At 44.2% G+C, this 20,913-nt stretch overlaps 1 protein-coding gene across 2 annotated transcripts; it reads left to right on the forward strand.

Moving 5' to 3' along the window:
* Positions 1-3,167: 3,167 nt before the first annotated feature.
* Positions 3,168-20,578, forward strand: PPP1CC (protein phosphatase 1 catalytic subunit gamma). Of its 2 annotated transcripts, XM_032705379.1 has the most exons (8): positions 3,255-3,514; positions 12,673-12,804; positions 13,856-14,086; positions 15,630-15,734; positions 16,695-16,918; positions 17,301-17,435; positions 17,882-17,942; positions 20,423-20,578. In XM_032705379.1, the coding sequence occupies exons 1-8, from the start codon at positions 3,460-3,462 to the stop codon at positions 20,437-20,439; spliced, it is 960 nt and encodes a 319-aa protein (XP_032561270.1). In that variant the 5' UTR covers positions 3,255-3,459; the 3' UTR covers positions 20,440-20,578. The 2 variants fall into 2 exon arrangements, with proteins under 2 accessions (XP_032561269.1, XP_032561270.1); XM_032705378.1 differs by lacking the exon at positions 20,423-20,578 and having other exon boundaries at positions 3,168-3,514; positions 17,882-19,121.
* Positions 20,579-20,913: the final 335 nt, after the last annotated feature.

Genomic DNA, 20,913 nt, shown 5'->3' on the forward strand with positions numbered 1-20,913 from the left:
CAGCTCATCCTCACTGCTCTTCCAGCTGCTCCTCTTTTGTCTGACAAATTGGCACCCTCCACTCCCAAAACTCTGCAGCAGCTGCAATTTGGGGGGTAGCAAAATGTTTCAGGTGTCAGAAGCAAGAAGCAGGTGCAGAAAGGCTTTATCTTGATTGTAACACCAGGTAATCTGGATGCAAACAGTAGGAGTTATGAAAACATTGAAGTGCTGGCTGTGGATCAGGTTAGGAAAAATAACATCTGACCCACAAGTCACCCAGTCTTGTTTTGGCAGTGTTTGAACAGCCCATGTAGATCTTTGTTTGAAATGTACACAAACACACTGAATTTCACAGGCTTAGCAAATACGTAACTTAAGGTGAGGGGAAGTGTGGATTTCTTAGGACTCGCCTATGGACAGGGACAAAATAGGGAGTGTTTCATTATTATCTGCACATATATACATGTATGTGTGTGTATATGTAGTGTAAATATGTATTATACACACAGTATATATGCGTGTATATATTTTTATATATTTATATACAGAACAATAATGAAACCTCATTTTTCTCCTGCACATAGGTAGGTATCATACATATAATATAGATATATATTAAGCTTAACCAGATTATTAGCAACCATGCAATAACAAAGCAGCATGTGCATGAGAGAGTGAGGACAAATCACTGGGGAAAGATATTTTACATGGAGGTTTCCAAGGAATGTTACCAAAGTGGTCATTTGTGAATTTCAAGGGGGGAAAGGAGGAAAAGACACAAAGTCTCAGAGCTGTGAGTGAGGCAAATCATACATCACCATGTGTTTAGCAAAGCAGAATGAAAATTGTAGACAAATAGAAAGAAGGGGTGGAGAGGCTGGTATATGAACAGTGAGCTTCAAAATCAGGGAATGTTTAAAGCCCATGTGCAGAATTTAAGGACAAAGGGATTTCCCTGACTGTTCCCTCTCTGGAAATAAATCTGTTCCCCCTCTAGAAATAAATCATTGTTGTGAGCAACACCGGAGAACAAAATACTTTCAGGATATTTATAACACCTTGGCTGGGTCCCTTTTCTAATCAGAGCATGGGGCGAGGCTTGTTTTTTCCAGCAGAGAAAAGTTGGCTTATTAAAAAGATAATTTTGTCGTGGCATTTTAATACCTCTGGCTCTCCACAGAGTTTATGGCTGTTAAGGAAGGGTCCTTATTTTTTATGATAATGAGAAAAACCCTGAGCAAAAATCCAGCCCCTCCAAATAGGACACCAGGCGTTGGCAGCTGCCATTGGGACTCGGAGCTGTAACAAGGCTCGTTGGTTATCAAGGTGATGACGAGGCCTCAACAGATTCGCATTTATGTGTCATTTCTCTTCTTTCCTTCTGGCTACGCCTCTTTTAACAAGAATTGACAGTGCTTTGGACCTTGCCTGATATGGTTCAGCAAGTGAGGCGGATTCTTTGCCCTGACCAGCGTCTTTTGAAGGGCTGGATCCTTCCCTCCAGAAATACTGGAGTTTCCAGTGAATTCCCAAGTACATCTCCTGGGTTGCACCCGGGTTCCTGAGCTCTCCCCCTCCATCCTGTTTCCCAGAGCATTGACAGGACTGAAAGCAACTCAGGACCCCACTAAAGGTGCTCAGATCCCCAAATGACTTATCCCTGGAGAGGGGGTAACAGCTCCTCAGGATGACATAAGAAGAAGGTATTTTCAGCAAGGAAAACAAGGCCAGGAAGGTTCCTCTGGAAACACACGACCAATTTTCCTTGTTAAATAATTCAGCTAAGTCCAAGAGAACAACTCGCCCCGCAGAATTAGAAAGGATTTGAAAGAGAAAGAAAGCATTCGGTGCAAGAGCCGGAGGGGGCCGTTCCCCGGGAAGGTGCAGCACAAAAATAGATGTAAATCTGCAAAGGCTGTCACGTTGAAGTAAATCTGAAGTAACTCTATTGTTTTCAACGGGGTTACTTTGGGTTTACACCAGCGTGACTAAGATTAGCATATCAGCCTGGGCGTGCTCATTACGATAAGGTTCGCTCGGGGAAATCGAGCGTTGAGGCTGTGATGGCAAGGGGCAAGAGCCTGTGTTTCAGGTAGACTCTGCATCCTCTTATCTCCTTCCTCCCGCAGACCTGAGGTGTGCTGAGACTGCAAGTCCTTTGCTTTATCGCCCTCACGGATCTGAACTCTGCTCCAGCCCCACCACGGCAATAAGCCGTAATGAATATTGTATAACTGTCGGCAGGAGGAATCCGCCAGGCAGAGCGGGAGCAATCCATGCAGGGAGGGGAGGGGAGGAGGAAAGGGCTTGACACAGCCATCCCTGCAAATTAAAGTAGGAGTAAATAAAGCAATTAAACAATATTCAATCAGAGATGCAAAGTGAACAGTGGGAAGGGCCCGCACGGCCCGTCTCCCTGGCAAACGCGCTCCAGGTCGTGAGCATAACCTCACTTAATTGTTTGTAGCCAAGCTGTAGCTACATACAGAACAAAATAGTAGATGTGTAAAATAAAATAGCAGGATGCTTTTGGACGAGGATGCTGATTTCTTCATCCATAAGGGTTTTTAAAGTGTTGTGTGCTTGTTTCTGAAGTATTTGCAGGGGCAGAGCCACATGTCTGAAGGTGCTCAGGAGCCAAAGGGCTGCTCAGGCCACGTTGCCTCCAGCTGTGAGGCAGTGGTGGCTGGGTGTGAGGTGAAGGATATGAGGGATGTGTTCCCCCTGCCCTAAAATGGGGTGAACAGCACCAAAACCCTGCCTGCAGCCACTGTCTCCCTCATGGTGTGCAGGGACAAGGCGTGTGGGGCACGTGGGGCTGGGGGAAAGAAGGTGAAGGTGATGGTGGCCCCTTCCAGTTCCCTGGACTCCCCAGGCCCTCAGGGACCCTACATGGGACCAGCCTTTCTTCACAAAGAGGGCGATTAGACATTGGAACCGGGGAGGTGGTGGAGTCACCATCCCTGGGGCTGTTTAGGGCCAGACTGGACGTTGCACTTGGTGCCACGGTCTAGCTGACAAGGTGGTGATCGGTCATAGGTTCATCGGTCGATCTCATAGGTCTTTTCCACCCTAATCGATTGTGTGACTCTGTGACCGCCACCACAACGCGACCGTCGCAACAGCCGCGACACCGGGAGGCGGCACCGCCGCACTACTTCCCCTGCCGGCAGCGGAAGGATCCCGCGGATGGTCGTCATCGCACCCTTTCTTCCCGCCCGCCCTATAAACGGTTCCCGGGGAGGCGCCTCGCGCGCGTAGTATCCATGCGCCGGGCTCGCTCGCGGAGGGGACGGCGGCCATTTTGTTCGGTGCTGGGTCTGCGCTGAGGGGGCGGGTGGGGGGGGGACAGGGAGAGCGCGAGGGAAGACGCGCAGTAGGAAGGGCAACAACGAGACAGAGCGAGGAGAGAGACGTGGGGCCGGCTAAGCCGCGAGCGGAGCGGCGGGGAGGGCTCCGCCCGGCCACTGAGAGGCGATGGCGGATATAGACAAGCTCAACATCGACAGCATCATCCAACGGCTGCTGGAGGGTGAGGGTCGGGGGCGGCGGGGTGTGTGTGTGTGGGGGTGGCGGCCGGGCCTGTGCGCCGCGTCCTGTCCGCCCGGCGGGGGCTGAGGGGGCACCAAAATGGAGGGGCTTGAGGCGCTTTGTCTACCCGGGGTCGCCGCCGCCGCCTCCCCGCCCGGCTCTGCCTCCGCAGCCCCAACTTTCCCCTCAGCCCGCGTGTTTCCGACGTGTTTCTGCCTCCTGATCCCCCCCCCCGGTGTAATGCTGAGCCCAGCCGGCTGTCCCCCTGCGGCTCTGAGGGGGATGCTTAATTCAGTATTATTTTCGTGGGAAGGTGTTTTAAAAAGCCGGGGGCGTTCTCTTTGCCTTTCACACATGCACATGGGGTCAGGGCTTGGCTGGGCAGCCGTGGGGCTCTGGAAATAAGACCCAGCGCGTTTAAAGAGTTTTTCGGCAGCTTTTCAGCAAGTCGGGAGGGATCTGCCGTGTACCCTGGGTTTAGCTTTGATTAGCTGCTCGCATTAACGCTGCCACAGGATTTTGGCTCTTAACTCGTAACATATGGTGGGGTTTTAGGTGTGAATCGAGGGCTGGGTTTTGGTCTTTCAGACAGTCTGTGGAAGGGCTTATTGTCTGGTATTGTTGGTGCTATGGGGGTGAAAAGAGTTGCCTGGGAGTTCCTAAATCAAAGGAAAACCTGGAAGTTGCAGGGGTGTCTGCAGCATCGTTCCTTCGCTTGCGGGGGTCAGCGCTGGACTGGGGTTGACTGATTTTAGGTCAAAAGGCTGAGAAGTCGCCGGTGAAAAATTCTCTTCCAGGCATCAAGGAAAATCATAATTATTCAGAGGGGGAAGCTCTGCTGATCCAGCCTCATTTCATGTGTGTCAGGGCGGGCATCTCATCTGGGCTCACACTTGAACAGCTTGGTCAGGGATTTAACTTTTTAACATTTGGCAGAAAGTCATCTGGGATGTTGCTGAGACAAATGGTGAAGAAATATCTTTCTTGCACACTTTCCTTCTTACAGGATTTTGCTTGTGTAATGCTTGGATAGCAAAAGGTCAGGCAGAGGAACAAGAGTGCTATTCTAGAAATTATTTGGAGTTAAAAATCCTATGGATGAATTATGGGATTACTGAATAAGTAAAAGTAAATGAGGTTTTTCCTCTGATCCGTTTTGGGGTTTGCCTGTTACCAATTTAAACTCCCCTGGTTTCAATTATTTAAAGACTTCCCTTCATAAAGTTAGACCAGGATTTTCCTGAAACTCCAGTAGTACAACTTGTAAATGTCAGGTCTCGTATGTCATGTGTTTGGTGACATATTAATACATGCCCAGTTTCACTGCAGGTATTGGTTACAATTCTTACTGATTTTCCCTAGTGCCATTTTCTCAAAGTGTAAATTCTTAATATCAAAAGGATGGAATAAAATACTCCTAGAAAGAGACCTGAATGATTTTGAATTATTCCTCTTGTTAAGTTACAAAAAGTAGTGAAATATACGGTGTCAATAATTTAAGTTCTTACCCAGTTTATATCAGTATTAGAGGTTTGGAGCAGATAAGAATTCATAAATCAGGCTTCAGAAGGTTTACTGACATCTTTTAACAGATGCTTCCTTCAACTACAGATGTTACCTGAGGTTGCATCAGCTGCCAGAACCGAAATTAATTTTTGTCCTTTATTAATATTTCAGTTGGGATTTTGGATTCCTTGAGGCAATGATTGTCTTTCAATGTTTGAAACAATTACCAGTGTTAGTGACCTGTGCTAGTGGGTTTTTTTTGCTTTTATTAAATGTCTGTTATGAACATCTTTGCCAGACAGAGAGTAGTGATTGACCTTTGTGACAGTCTGTCATTTTTATACTTTTTTTTTTTTTCTAAAATCATGGTGCATTTTAGCAAACACTGCATTTTTTATAGAGTGTTAAGTTGTGCAAATCACTATGCAATTCTCTTGGGTTGTTCAAAATTAACTTGACTCATCCTTTTCCTGAAATTATTAAGGTCTGACCAGGTAGGTGACAGGACTGAACTTCCAAGGTGGTGATCTGCAGGGTATTAAATGGAAGGGGGAACAATATTTGATACATGTGTAAGAATTCTCATCCTATTTAAATTTAGAGCAAACAAATCATACTTTTTCAGTGCAATTCTGGAAGAACCACTGATCAATGTTAGTTTACAAAGTGTGACGTGCCCGTCCCTGAGCCCTGTTTCAAGTGATCTCCCCTTCAGACAGGGTTGCACACAGATTAAAATCATACTCAAGCATGAAACCACTGTTTTAAATCTCATTTAATAATCAGATCACAAACTGAGTTGCTGAAATCCTTGTGCAAGCTTTAATTTTAGAGCAATTTGATATTTCATTTTAGCTCTCTTCAAACCTTAAATACTTACATATTTTTACAGCGGTTAGCTTTAGGTGATTTTGTTAATGAAATGTAAAGGGTATGAACAGGGGGCTTATCCCTTTTTAAAGGTAACAAATCCAAGTATTAAGAAGATGCTTGGTGAAACAGTGGAAATCAATGAGCAAATACAGTTAGGCAGGTTTTTGTTTTATCATATGCCTTAGCATTACACTGTTGGAAGAAGCAGTGATTCTAATGGTTGAGGCAAAGTGAAGGGTGAATAATAAATTACTCTTGCTTTTGTCCTTAATATGGGGTATTAATAATGTATTTGTGAGGGATTTTTAGTTGCTCTCTGTCCTGATTTCTCTGGTCAAATGATGTTATTCTTACTTTTCCCCCACATAGTGGATATTCTCCCACTCACATTAGGCTGGCTAGCTGAAATGATTAGTTTGTTCTTTAAAAGGCCTGGAAGTATATACTTCAGCTTCTCATTCTAAGGTAAATATTTGAAGAGTCTTTCTTGCTCTGCATGTTTATAGTACAGAGCTGTTTGGCATTGAAATGTCACAAAAAGCATTTTTCAGTAACATTGTTCTCAACCTTGGAAAAATGATCAGTTAGAACATTGAACATGCTGATCTGTTTTTGCTGGAGTTGAATTTATATTTGTTCCCTTCTTTACTAACGAGAGTTGTGTTCTGCTGGGAGCAATCTCACGAGTACAGGGTGTCACTTTTAGTAACTGCAATAATCACAAGAATAAGGCCTCTAAAATATAGTAACTGATAATATCCTGCACTGAATATTAAAATGTTTCCTAAGTGTCCTTGATAGTGGATAAAGGCTTGAATATTGATGGACATAACTCACTTTCCTGAGGAATAAGAAGGGACAAACACGAGAGCAAATTACTCCCTTTCTGGCAGGAGTGCTGTGGGCAGCAACTGTGCTTCTGAGCTTGCAGCTGTGCGTGTGCTGAGTCAAAACTCCCAGGAGACAAGATCCGAAACAAGCTCCTTGTAAGATGAAAAATCAGTGGCACCTGTATGGTCTTGGAAAAGGTTCCAGGAAATGGCAGAATTCCTGCTCAGCTCCCAGTAAAGAATGAGTGACAAATCCTGATTCCCTGAGTGTGAGTGTGGCTTCCTTTCCGTGTCGTGTCAGGTGGTGTTCCTATGACCTGAGCCCCTTATCCATTTCCTTCACTGAGTGAGTTGGCAGCTTTTCCAGATAAGTAGGGTCTGGTTTGGAGCTCACAGTAACATATTTAGAAAACAAGATTGAAGCACATTAGTCCTACCATGGTAACAATAAATAACAGGGTAAAATAACAGCAATGTCAACAGACATAAGTGAACCCAAGTTGAAATGTGTTTCTGAAAATCTTTCCTGTGCTGCATCCTCTGCAAGCACTAAGGGAAAACTAACTAATGAATGGAGGCTACTCTACAGAAAGCCATGCAAGGATAGAATGGTGGCAGCCATTCTGAAAGCTGAAATCCTGGTTAGTGCACTAAAATCAGCAAAAAGACTCTTAAATCCTCAAACATTTCTGTTTATACACCCACAGATTTCTATTCCCAGTAAAGCCCGTTGTAGAGCTGTCAAGGACATACTCTCTCTAATTTGCTTTAAATAGGGGAAGATTACCATCGAGTTATTAAAAATAGTTGAGCTAAAGAGCATGGATAAACTTTTGCTGACAACAGAGAAGACCATTTCTTACAAATGCAGCTCTCTGAATTCTTTTCACCTTTCTGCTAAATACAGCATTAACTGGGTCTGCAGGGTTGCTTGTTCTTTAGCTTTGTGTACTGAGATAGGAGTCTGATTCTCAGAGATGTTAACCTAAAATGTCTCACATTTCACTTGTGGGTGAGTTGGGATGCTGTGATGAGGTTTCTTGTAGACAACCAGCACTTTTTGACCTCTAAACATATAATTTTCCATAGTTTGTGTAGCTTAATGTTAATTGTTTCCTGCTGTGGTGCAGCAGTTTCTAAGAGTGGGAAATAGAAACTCTCAATTCCAAAACTGAGGATTAGATTCTTATCAGTGCCATGGATTCAGTCTGTTAAATTCAGTGCTTGTTGCCCAGTCGGTGAAGTGGAGGAATTTGTCATCTCTGAGTGTTTGTGATCAGTGTTTGTGACCTGTTGCTCTCCATCTGTCTGCATGGGGAAGTACATTACAAGATGAAAAATTTGCAGTCACGCAGAATCTTCCATTTGATAACACTCTGTGAACTTCTGACATACTAGAAAGCAGACTGGAACTTTTTCTTTTTAGAGGCTTATACAGAGGAGTTGCTTTTCCGTTTCAGTTTTGAATTTGAAGTGATCTGATCAAAGCTGGTAGTGCCTGCAGTAAAGTAAAACCTTTTTTACATCAACCACTTTCAAGTTATTTATTCCCTTTGTGCCTGTGGTGCAAAACTGACTGTGAAACTGTCATTGGGAGCTGCTAAAGAGATTAAAACCAACCTGCAGTATTTTTGGAAATGTCACTGGGATTGCAGGCATCTTAATGTAAAATATGGTAAAACTGAGAGACTTGTTTAATAAGCCAAAAATATTAACTGACCTGCAGATAGAATGTTTTCCTTAAAACATTTTCTGTAGGACAGGTTAATTTTCTCACTTCAATTGGCAGCTTTTCAACTGCTGCTTTTAATGCAGTACTGAAGGGAAATGAGATGTTTGGATCACTGAAATTTCTGGCATTTTTGAACTTTCTGCTATTTTGGAATACTTTCCTAATTATCATCCCTTTCATAATAACCTTGAAGAACTGTGGCACCAAAGTGAATGTTGGAAAAGGCTCGGGAGGGGATGTGGGGTAGGAGTCTGTACTCTGCATGGATGTGCTCCGTGGGATCTAGAACGTACAACAGTCAGTTCCTGACCCATTTATCCTTCCCAAGGAAATGTAGAACAGTTCTCCTGGATGTCAGGTGGTTTGTAACTCCTGGCAGCTGCAGCTACACTTTGTACTTGCTCTGTACTCGCTCTGTTTGCTCTCGCCAAAATGACAGGGGTGCCTTAAGTTCTCGCTCTTCTTCCTTTTCCTTCCTTTTCCCCCTCTGCTGGGCGCCTGCCGTACTGCACCGTTTATAATACGCTAATTTTAGAGCTGGTATCTGTTGCTGTTTTCTGGCAGTTTTTATCCTTGTCTTGGAAGCCAACATTAATTTTAATAGTAGAACCTGTGTTCTCGGCAGTACTTCTCCAGAGATCTTCCAGGTTCCAGGGAGAGATGTCTTCTGTAGTCTTTTCCATCCAGTGGAGAGCTTTATTTTTCCAAAACTTCTCATACTTGTACAGTAGAAAAGATTTTACTTGTTAGGAAACTGCCCAGACTGGACACTGAAATTTAGGCTCTCAGGAAATTATTTTTAAGAACAGGAGCATTTCTGCCTAAAAGAGGGTGGGAATATTTTGCTGTCTGGAAATACTGCAGCAGTTGTTCAGACACAAATAAAATACTACTTGAAATGGGCTTTTTTCCCCAGTTGATTAATCTTTAGCTTGTTTCACTGTCAGCTCCAGACTGTTGTTTCTGAGAGGTTATTTTTTATGCTTTGAAAGAACAGATGTGCCTGTACAGGACTATTGAGCTGCTCTTTTGACTTTATGACCAAGCTGTCAATTAGTATCGTACTGTCTGGTCTCTGCAAGCTGCCTTGTTTTGATCCAAAGCAGAGAAAAGAAACTGTAAACAAAACCAGATTTTTCATAGTATATTATTTTTGCCTTTCTTAGAGGGCCTGAGTAACTTGAAGACTCAGAGAAACCTTTTAAGGAGTCATTAGACTAAACATCCTGCATTTCCGTGCCAGCTCTTTCATTGTGGACGAGAAAATCTTTGCACTAAAAATACAGATTCCTCAAACCAACATGCACTTCTGCTTATTCAATTCTGCTGAAGCCAAACCCACTTTATTTCCCAGCTTTTCAGGATATTACAGGTCAATGTTAGAAGGAATTGAACACACTCATTTCTTCTGTGCCAGTTCCTTGTTGGACACAGTGGTGACAATGTCACTGGCAGGCAGAGCTGAACCAAACTGTCCTGTTCTTTCATCCGTCTGCTGCCTGTGCTGCTGAGTTTGGGAACTGCAGCAGAGCACCATTGCATCTTGTCACAGTTTTCTAGAAGCAGGTGACTAAAACAGCATGAGGATTATACCAGTTCAACGAAAATGTATTGAAGAAACTTAGAAAACCTGTGTCTGAAACAGTTTCCAGATCCTCATTTAATTTTTAGCAAAAATTAATGCATATGCTTTATTCATGAGCTTTAGTGACTCAGTGCATTACATAGTCTGTATAATATTTTGTACTTTTTAATTTATGGATGTGAAATACAGGGTTCAGTTTTAGCCATTTCTAACATGACCAAAATCATGGAAAATCAGATTTTTGGCTTCTCATAAACTAATTACAAATATATTATTGTATTATCTCAAAAACAAAGGTGGCTGGTAAAATTTAAGATTAGGGGGAAATCAGTTTTACATTTATAATTCAGCGAGCTTATCCCTTAATTCTAAAAATTTCTGTTCTTTATAGCTTCTGGATATTTGGCATTTTGAGTGACTTGCTTGTTGCTCAGGAGTCTTTGGAAAATTACTGTATGGATGAAAAAATGACTGTGTAGATGAAAAGCCTCATGCGTGATAAACTGCTGTGACAAAGATTTAACTTCCATTTTTATGCTTCATTACTTCAGATATTTTAATGGAAGACATGAAGTGCAGTGGTAATTCCAGTGCCAGCATGGAATGTCAGTGGTGGGCAGGGAAGAATAAAGGAGCACGTATTGCTTGAGAGATAACAGTGTTAAAGCCCTGACTTTTGACCTACAATCATGTCACTGTCAGTATACATTGTAATTTGAACTAAGGTTTAATTTGGAAGCTTGTTTGAGGACAGGTTGTGTGGTTTAGGGTGTTGTGGTTCTGTAGGGCAGCTGGTGCTGCCGTGCCTGGGGTCTCTGGGAGTCGGGGAAGAACTGTTTTAGCAGTAACACTGTAGGGTGGGTAGGGGTTATATCTGGCACGTGATTTTATGTATGGATATTGCACAGTCATTTTTATTCATGGTCTGGATAAGATGCACACTGACTGAACAATGATTTCTGCTCTTGATCAGGGGCTTGCGTAGAAGTCGGAAGCTTCTGTGCTGATGAGAAATTGGAACACAACTGTGTCTGTTCGTGCTGTTCCCAAAACATGCCCCGAGCACCCCCCGCCCTTCCTGCTGCAGTTCTCACTTGGCTCCACACAGCACAAGGCCCACGGTGGCAGTACAGGGATCTGAGTCATCTGCACCTTCCACATCTCTCACTGGGGTAAAACAGGCTGAAATGGTGGCTGGCAAAGAGGTTATTTAGGAATTCAGGAAGATAATACCGCATAGGTATTTGGAAGGATTGTTGCTTGCTTTTTTTGCGATTAAAGACCAAACCTTTTTGGATGGGGCATAGATTCTTCAATCTCAGTGCAATAGGAGTTGCTCACAGTAAGTCACCTTAACTGGGCAGCCTTACCAGTGTAGTGATTTTGTTTCTGGAGGTGTTGGCAGAGCATTTCCAGGCAGCTGAGGCTCAAGTTCTCAGCTCCTTTGGCTTTGATACAGCTAAACCAGTGGGTTACATCCTGGACAATGACTACTGCTCTTACTGCTTTTTTTCCCCTTCAGCTTTATCAGTGTTCCGTGTTGTCTCTGGTTTTGATGCCAAATAAAAATAATCTTCACCACTAATGACATACTCAGAAATGTTTTTGTTTAGTCTTATCCTAACCCTGATAAATGCTCTTGTGTGCCATCTGAGCCACAGTTACAGCATTGCTGCTGTAGAAATGTCCTTTGTATTTCTGGGCAACACAAAGGGGAGTGTGAAACTTGTTCAGGCCAGTCTGGTGTCCTTGTCCAGAGCAGGAAACTTTAATGGATATTAAAGGGAACCAACTACTATAAATTGTTGCAGTGGGGGAGATGGAAGAGGTAATAGAGGGGTGTGAAGGAGGGGAGTTGAGAGGTTGAAGTGGCCTGGGGCTGGGACATAGATCTGCTCACTTGTCTTACTGTGCTCAAAAGGCAGTGATAAGGAGAGCTGTTTTGTCTTTGTGATCCAAAACTGTTTCTTTAACTATTATCGTGGCCTTCCAGTCATGTGCTCCTTTATCTTCCACCTTTGCATCTACAATGTAGAACGGGGCAGTACAGGATTTATGGGCACTCTCTTGGGCCAGGTGCTGTGCTGGTTTAGGGGAGCTCACACATTTGAGCTGTGCTGTGGTGATCGAATGGCAGTCGCCCTTTTCTCAGGTTCAGACAGCTTTCAAGTGTGTAACTGCTTCATTAAAGGAATAAAATATATATAGTCACATTGTTTGAGATGGGTTTATAGCTAAATAGAACTAAACTGTTGCTGTTTAAAATGTGGCATTGAACAGGGGAAGTGTTGAGCCATGAATTCTGTTAAATGAAAGTAACACGGGCTTGGAAGAGAACACGCTCCCCTTTCCCTGCAGCATGGCCCTGTGTTGGAAGAGAACACGCTCCCCTTTCCCTGCAGCATGGCCCTGTGTTGGAAGAGAACACACTCCCCTTTCCCTGCAGCATGGCCCTGTGTTGGAAGAGAACACACTCCCCTTTCCCTGCAGCATGGCCCTGTGTTTCACCTCGGCAGCCTCATCCTACCCTGGTACCTTCTCCTTCAGTGCTACGCTGGCATTTAGTCAGGCTCTTAACATAACCCTGGGGATGTTGCTGCTCTTGATAACTGATTTCTGACTCTTTCTGACAGTGCGAGGATCAAAACCGGGCAAAAACGTGCAACTCCAAGAGAATGAAATTAGAGGACTGTGCTTGAAATCCAGAGAAATCTTTCTGAGTCAGCCTATTCTGCTAGAACTTGAAGCTCCCCTGAAAATCTGTGGTGAGTACTGTGATTTTTTTAGTTTGGTCTTCGGGCGTGTGTCAGGTCAATGCAGACCTTAGAGAACAAATACTGGATGCTACTTTCACTTACTAACAGTGGAACTGATAAGTAATTGTAGCAAAAGGGAAAATAAAACCCTGCTGGATACCTAGGGCAGAGGAATGGGGAGGAGGTAACATGTGGGAGTTGGTGCAGGGACCAGAATATTCCAAACCCAAAAAGTAAGTGGTCCAGTTTCACCAGGTCTTGGGGAAGGGATTCACAGGAAGTTTTGGAAAGGAGTTTCTGTATCAATTAAATGACGTTTGGCCCATTGTGAACAAGGGGAAACAGTGAGGAACTGCAGTAGCTGCTGTACAGCGTTGAACAGTAGTTTGACAATATTTTAAAATCCTGCTGCAAACTTAAATTTCTATCCTGTTTCTTGGAATTACTTTCTAGTTTGGTTTCACCACACTTGCAGACAGCAGTGCTCATTTTGCACACACGTACATGTCTGCTTATGCTAAAAGAATGAAGAATGTCAACATAAAAGCCTCAGTAAATGCACTTTTGAAAGCTTCCAGCAAACAGTATTTTATCCTACTCTAACACCGAGGACTTACTTCAAATTGAAGCAGCTTGTTCAATATTTATAACATGGGTAGTCTAAAATCATGATTTAGCATTCTGCTTGTCAGAAACAAACCCATGATTTAAACTAAAGGCAGAAATACCAATTTCATTTTTGATGCAGCTTCACTGCTAGAATTTGAATTACTGTTTCCAGAAAACACAGTTGGTTTCTTGGAACCTTCATTTTGTTTTATACAAGGGAACATTTTTAAGTAGCTACGTGCTATTTCTTCGTGCTGTTAACCATTGCATTGCATAGATGTCAAACTTAAAATGAGATGATCTTACACATATTTACTGTAATTTTAAGTACATTATGGGCAGTATGTAACTGCAGGCTTTTTTCTTTCTGAAGCGTCTATCATTTTCTCTAGAATAAATCAGAGAATGTAGTGAAGGGTCACTTCTGTGTTGTGTCTGAATCTCGTTGCAGGTGACATCCATGGACAATACTATGATTTGCTCCGACTCTTTGAATATGGAGGCTTTCCACCAGAAAGCAACTACCTGTTCCTCGGAGATTACGTTGACAGAGGAAAACAGTCTTTAGAAACAATTTGTCTTCTGTTGGCCTACAAAATCAAATACCCAGAGAATTTTTTCCTCCTCAGAGGGAACCATGAATGTGCCAGCATCAATAGAATTTATGGGTTTTATGATGAATGTGAGTAACAGACGTGTTACAGTAACAGCCTCTCTGGCTGGAGACAGCAGGGGAGGAGGTGCTGGTGTTGCAGAGGTAGATGGTTCTTTCTGAACTTGCAGTGCCCCTTCTCACGTGCTCTTTAGAGGGGCCATTGACCCATTTTAGGAAGGGAAGTGTCCTTTCCCTGATCCTGTTGGGAGTCTGATCCTCACATACAAATCAGCAACCAGCTGGGTAATTTTATTTATTGGCTGCCATGTTAACTAACAGTTCTCGGTGGTAAAATTCAGAAGATGAGGTCATCTAATGAGAGATGAGAGAATGTAACTTGATGTGTTATTCACAACAGTTCATCTCTTTCTTTCAGTCTGAGGGGTGGTGCTGTATTCTTGTGAGGGCTGGTCTTGCTGTGGTTATGTTACAGTGCTTGACACCTATTTCATATTAAGACCTGTAACTCTGCAGTGTTAAAAAAGAATCCCCAGCCGTGGCCCTTCCCTGGATGCAGCCCTGCTGTACCGTGTGCTGTTGCTTTGGCCAAAACCAGTGTCCCCTTTCCTAAACGAGGCAGAGCTGTGCAGCCATCAGTGGGACAGTGCTTGGACTGAGCACCAGCTCCTTGGTGTGTCAGTAGGTGCCTTCAGCTGCAGGAGGTGTTACTTGGAGCAGTGTGTCAGCCTGGTGATGAAGGAGGTGCTGGTATTTCTTTGGCACCGTTGGGCTCCTTCTGAACACACACGGTGTGGCTGAGCCGTCACCAGCCCTGGCTCTGCTGGGGGGTGTGATGGGGGCTGTACAGAGACATCACCAGAGCAGAACAGGCAGTTTTGCTGTGAAGTAGAAATGTATGTTCCTGTTTCAAAGGCTGTGACTTAATCCAGATGATGTAGAGGAGATGATACTGTTAAATTAATTGTGCGCTGAAGCACGTCACAACTTGTGTGGTGCGACATACTTGGCTTGCAGCTTACAAGATGTGCTCTCTGTGTCTTGTTCTCCTCCAGTGAGGAAACAAAGATGTGTGTGGTATTTCAGAGATTAATCACAGGCTTAGTCATAGATCGAAAAATGTTCAGAGTTTGTATCTGTTGGGAGAGTCCTTTTGAAATTCGTAAAACTGTAGCAATTTCGTTTTTCGGTCCCTGTTTCGTTTTTCAGTCCCGTTTCTTTGCTGAGTGTGACTTTATATGGTAAAGCAGAATTTTAAAGAAAATCTGCTTTTCAAGAATTTCTGTCTTCCCTTGAAGAAAACGGCAAGATTTTCTGAAATTCTCCAAGGGATAACTTTCCAAAGCAAAATTGGGACTGGAGAGCCTGGCTACCAACAGGGGAATGCCATCCAGTTGAACAGACTTGTGCTGTTCTCAGAGCTCTGCCACAATGAGAGACCTTTGCAACTGTCTTTGAAGCAATTAAATAAGTCAGTGGGTGTCAGAAGATAAATTGTGTATAGGCTTTTGTGCTGACCTTTTGCAAGTCTCAATAAACTTAAGGCAGCCACGTTAGGTTGGTTGTGGTGTTGGAAAAGCATATTGACTTTTTTCTCCCAAATCTCTTCTAGGTAAGAGAAGATACAATATTAAGCTGTGGAAAACCTTCACAGACTGTTTTAACTGTTTACCAATTGCAGCTATTGTGGATGAGAAAATATTCTGCTGTCACGGGGGTAAGTCATGTCCTTAGGTGATACTTGAGGAACTGGATACTCAGTATCAGTCATGGCATTTTCATGTTTACATTGCTGAAGCTTCAAAACTTCAGGGATTTTTCTCTTCCTTGGCCCCTGTAGGAGGAAGGGTTGGGCTTGATGTGTCAGTTTTGTGAATCACAGAGCTTGGCAGTTTTGTAGCCTCGGACACAATGATCTGCTTTTCCTTTTCCACTAAAACACGTGTTTAATAGACTCTCCTTTAGAGTAAAATATCCTTGTAGGGGTTTGTAGACTTCTGACTAGGAGTTTGTTCTGAATCAGAGTGGTGTGGGATGGAAGGCACCTTTGAGGATCACTGAGTAGAACCCCCTGCCACGGGCAGGGATGTCTTTCCCAGGTCAGGCTGCTCAAAGCCCTCTACGACCTGGCAGGTTTAATTTGTACACATGGGCTTGTGCCTTGTGATACCTGCTCCATGCAGCTTTTTGAGGGCATAAAATACGTACTGCACCTTAAATGTTTTATCACTTGCCAGCCATTACAGTTGCCCAGGGACACACATCAGTGAAAAATGATGTGAGATTGGCTTGATACTGTGTTTCATCTTACTAGGCCTGATCATCACAGTAAACATACCCTGTGATTTCTGGTGTAAATGCCTCTTTTACTTAACAGCTCTTTTATCAGACACTTGCACAGTATTATTGAGATTATTGTAATCCTGTAAAACATGGAAATGGCTTTGCTTATCTTGCTTCCAGTAAATCTCCTAGGAAGTGACTTGTCTTCTGTTACAAATGCCTTCAAACAAACACTGGATTAAAAAAATGCCAGTTTAATGTCGCCGTTGAACTGCATAAAATGGCAGCGGTGAATCACTTGGAATACGGAGTATTTTTGTCCTGAAGGAACACGTCAGTCCTGCAGAGCAGAGCTGGACCGACATGTGGACTGTGTGTGTCTTACCTCTGACAGGTTTGTCACCAGACCTGCAGTCGATGGAGCAGATCAGACGAATCATGCGGCCCACTGATGTACCAGACCAAGGTCTCCTGTGTGACCTCCTGTGGTCTGACCCTGACAAGGACGTCTTGGGCTGGGGTGAAAATGACAGAGGAGTGTCCTTCACTTTTGGTGCTGAAGTGGTTGCTAAGTTTCTCCATAAGCATGATTTGGATCTCATATGTAGAGCTCATCAGGTACTGTCATTTTGTACTTTAAACCAGAGAATAGTTTAGGTTCAGGAGGACCTGGTCCAGCCCTGCACACACGTGCTCAGCCCGAGGTGCTGAGGGTCTTGTCCAGCCAAATTGTAAATATCTGTGAGGATTTCTGAATGTGTCCCAGTGTTTAACAGCTCTTGTAATGAACATGTTTCCTTAATGCATAAAAACTGTGACTCTTGAACAAGGGTTTTCTCAATGCTAATGGACTCTGTTGCTGAACTGGTTCTTGTGATGTTCCTGTTCTGATGTAAAAGTTTGGAACTTATGCTCCTTAAACACATCCTCTGGTAAAGCTGCTTTGCACCTTGGCAGGAAGAATCTGCCCAGACTAACACTTCTGCTTTTCTCTCTAAAGGTTGTTGAAGATGGATACGAGTTTTTTGCAAAAAGGCAGTTGGTAACTCTCTTTTCTGCCCCAAATTACTGTGGAGAATTTGATAACGCGGGTGCCATGATGAGTGTGGATGAAACACTAATGTGCTCTTTCCAGGTACAGTAGCTAAACGTTTTTACCTCCTAGTTAGTGAGGTCGCATGTTAAATTTGTGGAATTTTGCATCAATGCTTTATTGTTAAAAAACAATAATAGTTCCAAATAAGTCTTTACAGCTATCACATGTAGGACAGGGCAGTGTTTGCAGTCACGTCTTCAAAACTGTGATAAGCCTGTGCTGGTGTGATTAGATGAACTGTTTTACCCTGGAATTAAATCACCCAGGCAAAGCTGTTGGCTGTCAGCCTGGTCCCACTAGTGTGGGCTCTGGGATCAGCTGCTCCAAGCCCTGGCCTAGCTCAGAGCAGAAAAGAGAGGGAATTCTGGACACGTTTAGACTTGTCCAGAAGACCCATATAACACCTTTGAGTGAATTATTGAATTGGGAAATTTGACTGGAAAACAGCTAAAGCCTTTTGCTAAATGACCCCACTGTCTTTTCAGATCTTGAAACCTGCAGAGAAGAAGAAGCCCAATTCCAGCAGACCCGTAACACCTCCCAGGGGTATGATCACAAAACAAGCCAAGAAATAGTCACTTGGCTCTGCCTTGTTGGGACTTGTATCATAGTCTATAACCTCCATTTTTAAACCTGTCATGTTGTGCTGTTCAGCTTGCTCAAAATAGATAACGTGTTTGTGGTTTTCCTTTTCCATTTGATGAATGGCATTTGCTGGTTGTAACAGCGAATGAAAGACTTTTCTCCCTCCCAGGAAAAGAGTTTCAAAGTCCCCTTTTTGTCGGTGTTACAGCAGCACAGCTCCACAGCATCCCCTGCCAGCCGGGTAAGGCACTGGCTGCTGGGACTGTACCATGAGTAGTGTAAATCTTGTTCTTTAGGATCTAAAGAGGGCACTCGTGTGCTGTGAGAGTAGAGATTTGTTCCTGTCAGCGATTACATACTGTTTATACAAACCACTGTGAACTTTTTTTTACGTTAAATTTTGTTTTAAAGGGATTGCTTTTCTTTTACTGTCTTGTCTCTAGTTTTTATTACTGTTGACATTAGGAATAACCTTCAACCTTGCCAGCATCACTGGTAGGATGTATATTTAATTCAGACACACGGTCCTCTCCTTATACTTCAAATGACAATTAAAGCCATTATTTTAAGTGTTTGTGTCTCTTTCCTGAAGCCAAAGTTTGCTTAGAAACCCGTTTGTACACGACCCCCCTGCCGAGTTGGCCGGGCTTCCCATCCACACCTTCCTCTCGGAGAGAAAAGGAAGTCCTGGCTGGAAATAGCACATAAACACTTGTCCATGCTCAGAGTGAACACATTTGTACAGTTTCCTTGTGTTCCATGGAGCAGATCATAGTGCTGAGACAGCAGTCCCAGGGCAGGGACAGAAATGGCTCTGGGAGTGACAGAAATGGCTCAGGATCTGCTGGAAGGGGTTTGTGCATTTCAGCCTAAAGACTTTGTTCTACAAAGAAACCCAGAAACTCGATAAGCCAACCAGAGGTGTTACTCTTGATCACCAGTTTATATAAATCTCTCACAGAATCTTGTTTTTTAAAAGCTGTTGATCTTTTTTGAACAGATGACAGTGTACAATACCATGTAGTGAAAATCACTTATTAAATGATGAAATTGTTAAATCTTCTCCGTGTTGGTTTATCACAACCTAGGCCCTGCTCTCCAAGGGCCTGACTTAGAGAAATAAATTGTTCTGGAAACCCACAGATTCTCGGTTTGGATTTGTCCGAGCTGCAAGAGGGGGGATTTTAAACAGCAGTGTTGGGTTTAGCTCTGGGTCCCCCACAGGGGATGCAGCTCCCCCAGTGACACGTGTTGGTGGCAGCGGTGTCAGAGCTGGTGTTGTCACAGCCCGTGCTCGCGGCACCGCACACGGGCGTGGGAGGCCACGCTGGGCTCGTGTTCAATGTTGTGTGCACTGAGCGGGGCTGGCCTTGAACACAAGTGCTGCTCTGAGAGGAGGGGTAGAGCTGAGGACAAGATCATTTTCCTCTGGTTCGTAATTAGAGAACTGAGTTCTTGGTGAAATGGGGAACTTGGGTAAACTTTATCAGTGCTGGTGTGGGCCGGCTGCCACGGGTGGGTTGGTGTTGCTGGGTGAGGTGTGTGCCCAGAACAGCCTGGGTCCCTTGTGGCCCTGTGGAAAATGCTGTGGGACGTTCAGCACTCAGAGGAGGCGGCTTGTTCACAGCACCACAACAGCTGCAGTGCTGCTGCATCCCCTGAGGAACAAGTTTGTCGTGGAATGCCCAGCTCGCCTCCCCCACTGGCTCTGTCCTGCTGTCCCACCCAGTTCCCCTCCACGTTTGGAGTGAGTGGAACTTTCTTGACACAAATAAGTTTTCTGGCCAGGCCCAGCCAACGATTTTATTTTTTAATGTATTTCTCTGAATCAAAGAGCTGTTTTCCTGCTCTGAAGACCTTTTCCCCCTCCCTCTACAGCTAATTAATCAAAAACCTCTTGCTAACCATGATGAGCTCCTTTTATCACGTGTCACAGATCACTTGTTAAGAGTTTCTCACAGACTTTCACCTTTTAAATCACACTTGTGGTTTCCATTGGGGCTCTGTAATTTTTCTCCCTCCTTGTACAATGTCCTGTGGTCTGTTACTGCTGTAGTGAGTTGGGCTGTGTCTGGTCGCCCCTCACTGCCCAGCCCTGCTGCACTGGCTGTGTCACACCTTTGTCCTCCGTGACTTGTTTTCTCTCCTCAAAGGCAGTTTCGGTGACACAGGTGCCAATTCTGGGCTGTGTTCTCTGCCCAGCTGCATTCCCTGGGGGTGGGTCATGCACCTCGAGCTTCCCAGGGTGCAGGTGGAGGTGGATGGGTCCTGTCCCACTGCAGGGCTGGGAAGGGAAGGAGCTGCTGATCCCACTGCAGGTTGTGATCGACAGCTCAGGGGCATGTTTTATGCCCGTTTGTTGGGGTTGGGTTGTTTAATCAGTGGAGGGACAGAAGGAGGAGTAGATGCTGATTCCTGATTTTTTTTCCATAACAATACAGGTAGCTGGAGATTGTGACAAACCCAAGTTCTCCTCAGTCCCTGTCTTGTGCTCTGGAAAGAGTGGTAAGATCTGAGGCACTCCCTTGCTTTGGGTATCACTCAGTGACGTGTTCCTCTAATTTCTTCAAAATAAAGAGTGTCCCCATTGCCATCCAGCTGTGGAAAGGCTGTTTTTCCACACAGGTCACCATTGCCTGTTCCTGGTTTGCTTTGGGATGTGTCAGGGCTGTTGTGGCTTTCAGCTTGGAGTCAAGTCAGGCTGGAGCACTTCAACAACAAAACATCCATTTTCCTTGCAGTGTTCAGACCTGTTCTGGTCTCCGGGGACACGGGGTGGGGAGGTTGGGCACATGTCCCTCATAGGGAAGCAGAAGCTGGTGGGGTTTTCTCCTTAAAATCCACAGTCCTTACCCAGAAGGGGATCAGATCTGCAGAGCTCTCAGGTGCAGATCTTCCACGATTGGCTGATTGTGTTGGTGTTTATTGGACT

Source organism: Chiroxiphia lanceolata, chromosome 18 (genome assembly GCF_009829145.1).
Source record: "Chiroxiphia lanceolata isolate bChiLan1 chromosome 18, bChiLan1.pri, whole genome shotgun sequence".
NCBI lineage: Eukaryota > Metazoa > Chordata > Aves > Passeriformes > Pipridae > Chiroxiphia > Chiroxiphia lanceolata.